Source organism: Sparus aurata, chromosome 17 (genome assembly GCF_900880675.1).
Source record: "Sparus aurata chromosome 17, fSpaAur1.1, whole genome shotgun sequence".
Classification (NCBI taxonomy): domain Eukaryota; kingdom Metazoa; phylum Chordata; class Actinopteri; order Spariformes; family Sparidae; genus Sparus; species Sparus aurata.
The window spans coordinates 8,923,073-8,935,264 of record NC_044203.1 but is presented as its reverse complement, the minus strand read 5'-3'; the positions used below and the strand labels follow the sequence as shown (position 1 = coordinate 8,935,264).

The following is a 12,192-nucleotide window of genomic DNA, read 5'->3' as shown; positions in this document are numbered from 1 at the left end:
GGCACGGCAAATGGAGAGGAGATTTTGTTTCCACTGCAATAGTTTTAGACTTGATGGGTTTATGTGAGAAGGTTGATGTTTGAGCGGCATGTTTCATAATGCTGCTGAGCTGCATGGCCAAATTAACAATCAGCGTGTCACTCAAGCATCTGTGGGGCACATAAAGAGTGTTCTCCTGACAAAGCCAGCACTAATGGAAGTTAAATGCCGCTCAGTTCCAGGACTATTTGAAATGCTATGCAGGGAACATGGACACTGTCAGAAACATTGTGCTCAGCGGTTGGTAATGAAGCCACAGCGGAGACTCAAGCATGTGCCTGTTTCCAAAATGCAATCAAATACAGTCAATTTTAATAAGAACTTTTCTCCGACATGACTGATATTGGTTTCATTTTCGGTCTAATTTTGCATCTGATTGCCTCCCATCCTCGCCCCCTCATTGTTCCTTCTCTTCCCTTTCCATGCCCTCTTGTCCCCCACCTTCCAGGAGGCCTTCCAGATTGGCATCTACTGGGCCCACACTAACACCGTCCACAAGTCTACAGCACTGAAACTGGTCCATGACCTGACGTCTCCTCGGTGGAAGGAGGGATCAGGTTCGGAGGTGGTCACTCTGGATGAGGAGGGATTCGTGGAGGCTGACATCACCCTGGGAGCCTTCCCCGGTAGGCAGAAGGTGAGAGAAACAACGGTCGCGCATTAAAGCTTCTGCAGCATACGGGCAAAGATACTCATTGAATATCCCTGAATTTAGGGTGATGTATTCCGTCAAAAGGCAGTTTTTGTCTCGTCACTGTCACCAAGTGCTTGCGTGACTGGCGATCCAGTCAATCTGGCAGCCTGGCACGATTTCTATCTGCTTTCATGTCTCCATTATAGAATAAATTCATGGATAATCTCACATTTCTTCCTGTGTTGTGGGAAGTTGCCGCTTTGAGGAAAATGGAAAAAGATCTGTCAGTCTCTGACAGTGCTGCCACCAACAGAACCACTTGGAAACACCAGAGTTGTTTTTATCGTTCATAGCTAACGTCTTTGTGTCTGTTCTTTCCTCTGTAGCTGTGTCAGTTCTGCGTGTCGTCTGTGGTAAGACACGGCATCCAGATCCTGCAGATAGAGGACAGAACAATTCTTGTCAACAACACTCTGTACACGATCCAGTACAGGCCTCTGCTGACTGACCATGCACTGGGAACTGATGACCAGGTAATGTGCAACGACTAAATGTTACATACACACGCTCTCTCCTCTCTTTGTGCACCGAGCTGAACTGAATCACACTCTGTTTTCCAACTTTATGCACGCAAACATGCAATAAGTAAACCTCAGTCGAGTGACTCAAAGGCAGTTTCACAAGAGTACAGAGGATTTCTTCTTTGACTTAATGAAAAAATGTCAATCATGTCAACTCTGGGCTTTTTTTGTACATGGCAAAATATGGGATGCATACATACAGAATCTTTGTGTAATGCATCTTTCTCCACCATTTAAACATGTGACACAGCTGTTTGTGCTGGCATACTGCTAGAAACCGTATAAGAAGTTTCAGGCTAAACAAGGTTAACATTTCATTCATCACAACGCCCAGTCTCTAAGTCCCACCAGCTTAACTGTCAGCTGCAGCTCTCTATAAAACTGTGAAATAATGTAAATCATGCACCCATAGCTTCAATTCCTCACTGCTACCTCATAACCATAAGGCCTGTGTGTGCGCGCATGGTTCTGCAGCATGTCTGCCCTTTCTGTTTCTGAAGCTTCACACATGCACTGTATTCCCTATGCACATTACTCACACACATCCAGCACGGCACTGCCACACATACACATACTGTAGCGCAGATGCAGTAAGCCGTTTTCCATCAGATCATATTGCTCTCCCTCTCTCCCTCAACCGTTCTCACCATGTGGCAATGGCACTTCATAGGGACATTAGACAAACAACCAGAATTGGATGCAGGTTTCCCTTCTCGCTTTCATCTGCTGCTTGTTCCCAAAAGAGACCAACAATGTAGTGATGTCATTTAACAAGCCTTCAGACCCTCTTAAAGAAGGATGGCAGAGCTTGCCAGTTGCCACTAATTGACTGAAAAAACCTTTAAAAAAAAAATAGTGAGCTTAAAAAAACTAAATAGCGGGCGATGGGCTTAACAATAACACAGACCACAAACAAGGCTAGGAATTCCTTTCTAGTTGGTCTATTCATCATGCTTAGTGCCTAATCCCTGTAGTCTTCAACTACTTGCTGCTCACTGGCTGCTAAACCAGCACAGCAGGGCTTCTCTGCTACCAATTTAGCGCTAAGCTCAGTGGGAGAAAGAAGAGAGTACAATAACAATGTGGTTTTACCATGTATCTTTGGTTGTAATGACTTGCATCTTGTTGCCTCTCTTTCTTTTTTTTTCCTCTGGGCCTTCATGTCTCATCTCATATCCCTATTGTGTTGTGACGTCTGTCCACTTCCCTTCTTTTATTCTCGTTTGGTCCCCTCACCTCCATTTTTTGTCGTTATTTTCTCTTTTTTGTCTGTATTCATCCTGATTTTCCCTCTGCTCCTCTTTTTTTTCCTCTCCTCCACTTGTCTCCTTTCTTTTCCACTCTTTCCTCTCCTCTCCACCTTTCTTCCCCTCTTCACATCTCCTCTCCTCTCCTACTTTTCTGTCATCTCTACCTTCACTCCTCTCTCCATCCTCTCCTGTTCATCTCCTCTGTCTTCTTACCTCCTCTCCTCTCCTCTCTCCCCCCTCCCCTCTCATCAGGCCTGTGAGATACCAGAGACAGCAGTATTCAGCCTGGCACCCTCTGAAGAATCGTCCGTGGCCAAACCCTGCTCTGTTCCGTGCTGGGACCTCCTCCAAACCAGCGTCCAGGGAATGGTGGAGTTCCCTGTGTCGCTCAGACAAATGCTCTTCAGCTTGTTCCCCAGACCTGACAATGGAGTTGGATCTGCAGAGTGGAGCCTCCCCGCTCCCATCCGACCAGACTTCCCCAGGCAGAGTCTGTCTGTTCCTGTGGAAGCTGACTCTGGGGGTGGCCTGAGCAGCAGGTGGGTGAAGCAGAGCATTTGGGGCTCGCTGGCTGTGACAGTCCATTTAGAGCTGGGTACCGAACCCCGGCTGGCACATGACATAAAGCGAGGAGGTACTGTTGCTGGTCACAGCTAGTTAATTACTGCAGATGAAGCAAAAAGAGAAGTTCCCTCAACATTTCCACTGTCAGTCTCTCTGCCTGTCTTGTGCAATTGATCCCTCTCAGCTCATCGTATGTCTCTCTCTCTCTTTTTGCTCTTTCCTTCTCTCTCTCTTTCTTTTCTTTTGTTTTTTAGCTTAATTTATAATCCCCAATGAAAAGCTTTTTCATCCTTCAATCACCAAACACAGGTTACATGCAGTACATAGGCCAATGAGCGTGTATTTTTCCTCTGATACATCATTGTGTTCTGCTGTTTGACTGGCCAGCTCGGCTCTCATTTACTGTGTGTAAATGTAACACGTGCAGCCAAACACAGACAGTGAGACAACTCCTGGCTTCAGTTAGGTCTCTCTCCACGGATGCCCCTCAGAGATTCACGAGTGGACATAGCAGTAATGTGACGTTTGACATGTTAGTGGGCGTGTGAGCTCTTATCTGTGTGTGGCTAGAAAGGGTTGGGATATAATCTGTCTGTGGACAGTTTATTTATGGGTTTGTTTGTTTAATTTGTCTTCTGCAGAGGGCTAGTCCTGACATATCAAGAACACCTTGGGGTGACATACATCATTCTGAATGAGGACCCCTCTCCTCGCATGCTGATCCACAACAAGTGTCCTATCCCTCTGCTGCTAAAGGAAACTGTCAAAGGTAGGAGGCAAAGAGCGGACTATCTCATCACTCTCCTCTTCAATCATCTCATACTACTATGCTGTTCCTGCTACTGGGTTTTGCTACTTGCTCTTATCTTTTCATATCTTCAATAGAAACTCCAAAGACTGAGGTGTACTGCCGTCCTCTGCCTGCTAACTGCTCCCTGCACCACGAGCTCTACCACCACTTTTCCAGTTTCCCTGAGTGCCGGCAGAAAGAGATGCTGCCCACACTGCTGTTGAAAACCACCTCAGACCACAGCTCCCCCGACTGGACTGACCCCATAGATATCAACTGCCCCGGCACTCAGGTAAAAGCGTGCAAAAAAAACCCTGATTCCCCAAAAAGTTGGGATCCTGTGTAAAATTTAAGAAAAACTGAAAGCAATCATTTGAAAAGGGACTGTTTACTGTTTAGACATCAGTTTTACAAAGTGTTCCTGAGCCCATGTAATATAATCCACAACCAGGTCATGATACTATCACCTGTTACCAACGAACCTGTTTGCCAGAGGAATGTTCCAAACAGGTGTTTTTAGAGCATTCCACACCTGTTTTGTTGTTTGAGATGCATTATTGGCATCAAAGTAAATTAAACACATATTTACAAAAGTCAATGATGTTGATCCGGTAAAACATTTAATATATGGCCTTTGAACTTTTTTCAGTAGCGTATACGTCAAAAAGGATTAACAAATGATTACATTCTATGTTTGACACATCCCAACTTTTCTCAGAACTGGGTTTGTAGATTGTGACATATAAAGGTGTCAGAGTTGTGTCTCGGTTATAAGGGGATTTTGCACCTTTCAGCACTAAATATACAGTATATTTCCTTTTTGATTTTAGTGAGTTAGTGTGGGAGTATAAAACATTTTAAGACAAATCTCATCTGCACTCAAGTCTCACAAGCTTACTTACTTAACGATGTAGATTAAAGAGCTCATTATCACTGCTAATGGCAGTTAGGCGGAGCCCAAGTTCATGATCATTTAATCACAACTATGATAAATAATAACTGATGTTTTTAAGTAGCTTACTAATAGCAACCAGATACATGTTGATCCTCGTTGACTCTGATTTTCTCTTCATATTTTCCCCCAGAAAATGTGTTCCACCCTACACGGCATGATTGCGTGTGTGTGCCCCCACAAGTATTAAATAGCCAGCTAGCCAGTTTTGTCAGTTTGCTCAGTGTTGTAGTGTGGGGTCAGCGACATGTGAAGGAGCCATGTCTATATTGTTTGGTGTTGTGTCTAGCTAGCTGCAGGTTGGGGTTGAGGTTGAGGCTGTGTATCTCTAGTTACTGTGAGGTCTGAGTCTGACCTCTGTGGTCGGGGTGAGGGGTCAAAGGTCAGACTTGTTGTGACTGCTCAGCGAAGCGTTCGGGCGGGATCTGCTTCCCTTCGTCACATGCACATGCAGTGCTGATCGTTCTGAACCTGGAGCTGTGGAGGTTAAACTCAGACACATGTATGCTCTGAAACACTCACACACACATACAAAGAACACTGAACAGAGGCTGAACTGTGAATCCGTGAATGGGTAAAGTGTCCTCCTCAAAGTTTATTTAAGGTGAAATTAAGCATATGCCATAGAGAATGTATTTATATACCTCACCACACATCTGTATTATGTTGTTGCCCAGGTGGTGTTCCTGCCAGGCTTTGGCTGTCTCTACGTAGATGTGGAGTATGAGAAAGGCACCCTGGTTCTGTCTCTGGCACCAGAGGGCAGCATGGACGCTGTAATCAACCAGCACAGCAGGTATGTGTGCACAGGCACTGGTTCTTCTCTTGTTGTATTGTGTTCCCTACATATTTGGACCACAACAAATTGCTTTATGATTATTGTTAACAGCAATGTTTTCATGCAGTAGTTGTTACTTAAGTCCGAACATGAAGAACCAGGCATTGTTTTCACCACAGGAGGGCAATAAACCCTCAGTGTTGTCTTGAGTGAAATTAGTACAGTAGAACATGCTATTACAGCTTTATTCCATTACATCAACACATAGCTGCCTTGTCATTTTGCAAAACAGGAAATTAACATAATCACATACTAGGTAGATGTAAACAGATTACATCATTCACTGGTCCCCCTTTTATGCTCTACAGATCATCTGAATCATAAGATTTAAACTGTGTTTACAGGGTGTCTGCAGGTCATTAAAAAGTCTTGAGTTTGGTTTTATTTAATATTATTATTTAATCTCAGTCATTAAATCTCAGAGCTGTGTTTGTGAGGTCTGATATGCCACAAACATTTGTTCAACTTTTTACTTTTTACAACCTGTTTTAATTTCTTTTTCGCTAAAATGAGTCATTTATACATGCACTTCTCATTTGGTAAAATGTAGAATGTAGAGAACTTAACTCACTATAGTAACCATTTTCCGACTTAAAGCCTTCCTCTGCCCTGGACCATCTGTTCTCAACATACATTTATACTTGCCTGCATTGCTTAAATAAGAGAAGCTCAGTTGTTCATTTGTTTCAAAATGATCGTGAGAAAGTCTTAGATAGTGTTAAGTTAAAGTGTCTGATACCAGTGGATGTAAGATGGACATGTCCTCTTGCTTATAACACTTATAAAGGGCATTTAAACATATGATGGGTTTTTTTCAGGTCGTTTAAGCTGTCCTGTAGAGTCCTCCTCAGTGAAGCCAGTGTGGTATTGAGTGATGACATCACCAGCCCTTCCAGTCCAGTGGAGCTGCTGAGACTCACGCTGACCAAGCTGCTCCTCAGCCTGGCTCCAGCACCCACCTCCCTGCCGCCGGAGCTGGCAGCTGACCCCAGCTTGCACGCAGCACCCATCTCCGCTCTGATGCCTGATGCCTCCCTGATCGAGCTCTGCTGCTCCAGTCTGCAAGTAGACAACCAGCTGTACAATCGAGCAAGTTTCCACTTCCCTGTGCTGCTGTGCCAGGATCAGAGAGGGGGAGCTGATCCCGGGGGTCCGTGGAGCAGAGACGCTACCCCCACCCAGTCTCCTGAAGCCCTGGAGGAGTTCAAACGCTCCTGTTTCCTGCAGCTGAGGATGCTCCTCTCTGGAGATGGATGCACTGTTGAGGAGGTTGGATACATTTTTTCTGTCTTTCTATCTCCATTTTCTTTCTTGCAGCAGGCCTTCCAAAGTTACTAGAACACTTCTGCTGCTAAAAGTGTTGTAAGCGCTACTTCTGTGACTCCTGCAAGCACATTGTACACGCTAGAAACCAAGACAGCAACCATCTAAACACCAAAGAAAGTTAAATATCTGGAATTATGCAATACATAGCCACATAGTAACCATCTGATTGGTTAATTAGCAACATACTAGCATAACGTTTTACTCATTTGAATTCATATTGATCACAAAAGGTAATACTTGTTTAGTTAATTAAATAACAATCTAGCACACTGGTGATCCTGTAGCGAATTGGTGCATTTTTGCTCCTGTCAATGAGGACAAAATTCCTTCGACACTGAAATGCTCTCCACCTCTTAAAGATAAAGATTTATTGCTCTGTCAAGGTCTGTTTATTCCCTTTATAACAACTCTGTGTGCTTTTCTCCTCAGGTCACCTTTCAGCTCCAACCTGCCAGAGTCTACCTTGAAGACACCTTTGTTTACTACATTAAGACCCTGTTTAACACCTACATCCCAGACAGTGCCATGGCCTCAGCCTCGGCAGAGACCCAGAGGAGCAGGAAGCCCAGATCAGCCCCAATCCTGCCTGAACAGGTGCACTGTTCATAATTTTTATTTATTTAGGTGCTGATTCAGCTGGATTGTGTCATTACTCTCATAACTATTTGATTAATCTTTTGTATTTCCTTGCTCTCTGGCAAAAAAATCCCTCTCCCACCTCCGGCCCATTAAAAACTCTGCTGCCAGGATTTCAGCTCTGGCTAGGAAACCTGACCGCATTACATCTATCCTGGCTTCCTTACACTGGATACCTGTTGTTTTTAGAATTGATCTTGATTTTATTGATTACTTACCCTGAGAAGCCTTGCTCCGGGTCATTTAACAGATTTTTTATTGCCCTATTTCATTTCATCAGATACATCATTCCTGGTTGTTCCAAGGTCTAGATTAATACACAAAGGTGATGGAGCGTTTGCAGTAAGGGTCCCTCAACTTTGGAATGACCTGCCTGATGGGAATAAGGCTGCAAACTCAGTCTTGACCTTTAAACCACTTTAGAAAAACAACTTTTTACAAATGCTTTTTGGTGATTTTATTTGCTTTCTGACATTCTGTTTTACTCCTTTTGTGTTTTATGTGTTTGGCCTTTATGGCTTTTAGCTTCTTTTATGTGCTCTGTGCTTTAATCAGTTGTGTTTTTATTGTAAAGCCTGTGTAACTGTGTTTATTATTATCATCATTATATCAATCCTAAAACTAGTAAATTTCCTCCAGGTGCTTCACTCGGTGCAGGCGTTGGTGCATCCTGTGCGGCTACAGAAACTGACCATCCAGCCAGTCAACCTGTTGGTCAGCATCCACGCCTCGCTGAAGCTGTACATCGCTTCAGACCACACGCCCCTCTCCTTCTCCCTGTTTGAGAGGGGGCCGCTGTGCACCACGGCCAGGCAGCTGGTCCATGCTCTGGCCATGCACTATGCTGCCGGAGCCCTCTTCAGAGCCGGTAGGTGCTGAATGGAGGGAGTCGCACTCATATTCACCTGCTGCCACATCGTTCACACCGTACAGCAAATGGTCCTTCAAAACAGCTTTTGTTTCATATTTTGACACTAGACATTGAATACACCTTGCTTTTCTTGTCACACTGCAGTGACACAGAATCACAGTCGGTTGGGGTTACACTCCTATGCACTTAATTTACGTCAGCGTGGACAGAAAAATAACAGGATTTCTGCTCAAGTGAGAAATTCCAGTCTATTCTCACCGAGGCTAGGGTTGAGCCTTAAATTAATTGCACCCAAGGGCTCGCAGTGGTTTGGGAAAGAAAGTGCTGTAAAACTTAAGAGCTCAAAGAAGCAAAATCTGAATCACCAGAGGCTCAAAAAAAGATTTAGATTCTCTCATTGTCATGATTAACTGTTTAATTTTACAGTTAGACTGATGACTCGTTATATATCAGGCTTATCAGGCCCTATTAAGGCTCTGTGCCTCCTGCTGTGTTGTCCTCCTGTCCAGTCAAAGCCTCCACACATGTTCTGATTTAACCCAGTAATTTCCACATCAGAAATCACCGTTCTGTGTGGACACTTCCTTCCCGCTGTCTCTCGTTAGAGCCCTCATTTCTGCTCGTATTTCAACACGTCACCTCGCCGCGCTCTCCTCATCCTGAGTCATCATGGAGCGAGGGGCACTGGGAAGCGTTGCATTCTGGGACTGATTAGGACTAGGATGTACAGGACTACGACCACACGTACACCCACAGGCGTAAAACCACGCACATACACATGCAAAGACTTAAGAACATATGGATATTTACAGGCGTACGCTCACAATGCATACACTCCTGTGTGTGTGTGTGTGTGTGTGTGTGTGTGTGTGTGTGTGTGCGTGTGTGCGTGTGTTAAAAAGCATGACTCAGCCCTGTAAACATCAGCTCCTGTCAGGACTATACGCTTTACCAAAACCACAACCGGGAGAGAATATGAAGCAGAAACGACCACTAGGCCCCACTGGAGTTGGTTTCCTACCATTAGAGTCCATCAGTCAAGTGCAAATTGACAGAGAATAAGAGCAGAGCGGGCTCTGGCATCTCGAAAAATGGCTATTTGATTTTTGTGATGCAGTTGTCAGTGCATAAATATCAATGAGCCATGCCATCTGAAGGGGACTCTATGGTTGAATGAGAGAAGTGAGATAGTAGGAGGCTGTAAATCTCACTGTGGCATGTATGATTTCATACAGGAGTGTGTACGTCTGTGCGCGCGAGTGTATGGGTGTATATGTGTGCACGCATTTCTGAATCTTAGAATAATTCCAATTCAATGAACACAATGCTAAACATAAGCGCGATGAAATAACGTTTTGTAAGGTCCTCTGTAAAATGTTTAGGTTGGGAGAGTCTCCCGCTCTAAACTGCTTTTGGCGAGTAGAGGAGAGTGAAAGTGAGTTTGCTCAGGGGGCTTGTACGCTTAATGTTCCTCCGAAGAGCAGGTGTCTGTTTCTATTGAAAACAAAACTCATTCTAGCCGCCTCAAAAAAATTGTTGTGGGATTATGAAGTATGTTCTGAAAGTTGTGTGTTATAACGCCATTTTGGCTCCCTCCAAAAATAATACAATTAAAGTTTATGTGTTTAAATATTTGCTTTCCGTCCAAGGTTTTCTTGTAAAGCTAAACTGAAGAAAAAAAAAACGTCCCAGAAAATCGAAAGAAGGCTGGTTAGAAGCTGTAGCATAAAGGAAAGGGAGATTGAGGGCACTCAGTCATTTTTAAAACCTCTGTTGTTAGCAGCCCTTCATCGTGAAAAGAAAAAAACACATTTTTTTGACACTACTTATTAATGGTCATGACTTTGTTATGACATGACTGATTACAAACACAACAATTATGATTTGTCGGTCTCAGGTTGGGTGGTGGGCTCTTTAGAGATCCTGGGCAGTCCTGCTAGTCTGGTGCGGAGCATCGGTAACGGTGTGTCCGACTTCTTCCGGCTGCCGTACGAGGGTCTGACCCGCGGGCCTGGAGCCTTCGTCAGCGGGGTGTCCAGAGGGACCACTTCTTTCGTCAAACACATCTCAAAAGGTAACACAGATGCTCATAAAGTTTGGTTCATTTTAAAAATGTTAATCTTTTGCAGACACATTTGTAATCATTTAAACCTTCTCCCAGACAGGTGCAACACAAACTGTACAAGGGATCGACTGATGGGTTTTAGATATTTTCTCCAGAGCCGATACCGATGATTAGTGATCGAGGAGATAAATTACTGATATTTGAAACAGACAGACATTTGCTGTTGAAATGTAAATCTTAGTGATTGTATTTGGAATGAACACAATGTACTCTAATATTGTACTTTTGAGGTACTTTACTTGAGTATTTTCTGCTGCTTACATTTACATTTGGGGCATTAAGCAGACACTTTTGTCCAAAGCGACTTACAGTAAGTACATTTATCACAAGGAACCATGACATATCATCGTCGATAAACTAAAAAAGAAAAAGAAAAGAAAAGAAGTATTTAAAATTAGTAAAAAAGCATTTTTTATTTGATAACTCAAGGAACAGTTGTTCTGCAGATGTTGACAATGTCTGAATCATCATTTCTTGTTTAAAATTAAATTGTAACAGCGTTTACTGTCTCTATTATTTATCCCATGTGTGCAGATGTATCCTCTAAACAAATATATTTTGAACATGATGTTTTTCTTTAGACAAGTTTTCGTACATTAATTTGAGGCACTCTAATGACCTTCACCTCTCCTGTGAACCTACCAGCACTGTTCATAACGTCACTGCGAATTGTGAACGTTGAGTTTGAACATCTCAAATTTGTGTGTAGGCACGCTGACGTCCATCACTAACTTGGCAACGAGCCTGGCCAGGAACATGGACCGACTGTCTCTGGATGAAGAGCACTACACCAGGCAGGAGGAGTGGAGACGGCAGCTACCAGAGAGCCTGGGAGACGGGCTGAGGCAGGGGCTGTCCCGACTCGGCATTAGCTTGTTAGGTATGTGAGGACGCCCCCACACACACACACACGCAAACACAGACTCGAATGCCTCTCGTGTATTTATCATTTTTTTCTCTTTAGGCTTTTGCAACATTACTAATAAGGCTTTGGTCACACATTACTGTTGCATTTTTGCCATCCCCCCTGTGAATATCAGAATTTCTTTGAATTATCCAAATCCTTTCCTGGTACTTCAACTCACTGTTTGACCTCACACTATTAGGCATCTTCTCAATAACACAAAAAGCACTGTTAGTGTTTTTAGATGAGAAATGGCACAAATGACAGAAACATTGGATGTCAGTACAATTGAGATTGAAGATTATCCAGATTTTTTGGGAAAATCTGTTGAGCATAAAGAATCATTACGAGTTATCAATCACCCCCAAAAAGTACTGTTATGTGCTAAACTCGCATTAAATATAGTATATATAATTTTATGTTTTATTACTTATCATCATCAAGCCCAACATAGGTCCTCTCTTTCCATACATGTCACTGGATATGCATTTCTTCTGCTGTCCATTGGCTTTGACTCAAAGAGGCACACACCCTGTGGTGTGCACAATTACAGAGAGCTATGAGACGGAGCAGTGGAGACAGCGCAGCAGGGACTCAATAAACACCCAGAGGCCAGTAAAACTCAAGTCTGTCTCATATCAGACTCGGAGACACACAGAGCATATTGACACTGAAACCAAAC

General features: G+C 43.6%; 1 protein-coding gene across 4 annotated transcripts in view; it reads left to right on the top strand.

Annotated features, from left to right (window-relative positions):
* The window catches only part of vps13b (vacuolar protein sorting 13 homolog B), a 329,852-nt gene that overhangs the window by 312,084 nt on the left and 5,576 nt on the right, over positions 1–12,192 (top strand). For all 4 annotated transcript variants that reach the window (XM_030393719.1, XM_030393722.1, XM_030393718.1 and 1 more), the window contains exons 53-63: positions 488–676; positions 1,060–1,206; positions 2,757–3,043; positions 3,710–3,837; positions 3,954–4,150; positions 5,488–5,606; positions 6,467–6,917; positions 7,404–7,568; positions 8,250–8,478; positions 10,379–10,555; positions 11,316–11,486. In XM_030393719.1, coding sequence (XP_030249579.1) covers positions 488–676; positions 1,060–1,206; positions 2,757–3,043; positions 3,710–3,837; positions 3,954–4,150; positions 5,488–5,606; positions 6,467–6,917; positions 7,404–7,568; positions 8,250–8,478; positions 10,379–10,555; positions 11,316–11,486 — 2,260 coding nt within the window. The remainder of the gene's footprint in view (positions 1–487; positions 677–1,059; positions 1,207–2,756; positions 3,044–3,709; positions 3,838–3,953; positions 4,151–5,487; positions 5,607–6,466; positions 6,918–7,403; positions 7,569–8,249; positions 8,479–10,378; positions 10,556–11,315; positions 11,487–12,192) is intronic.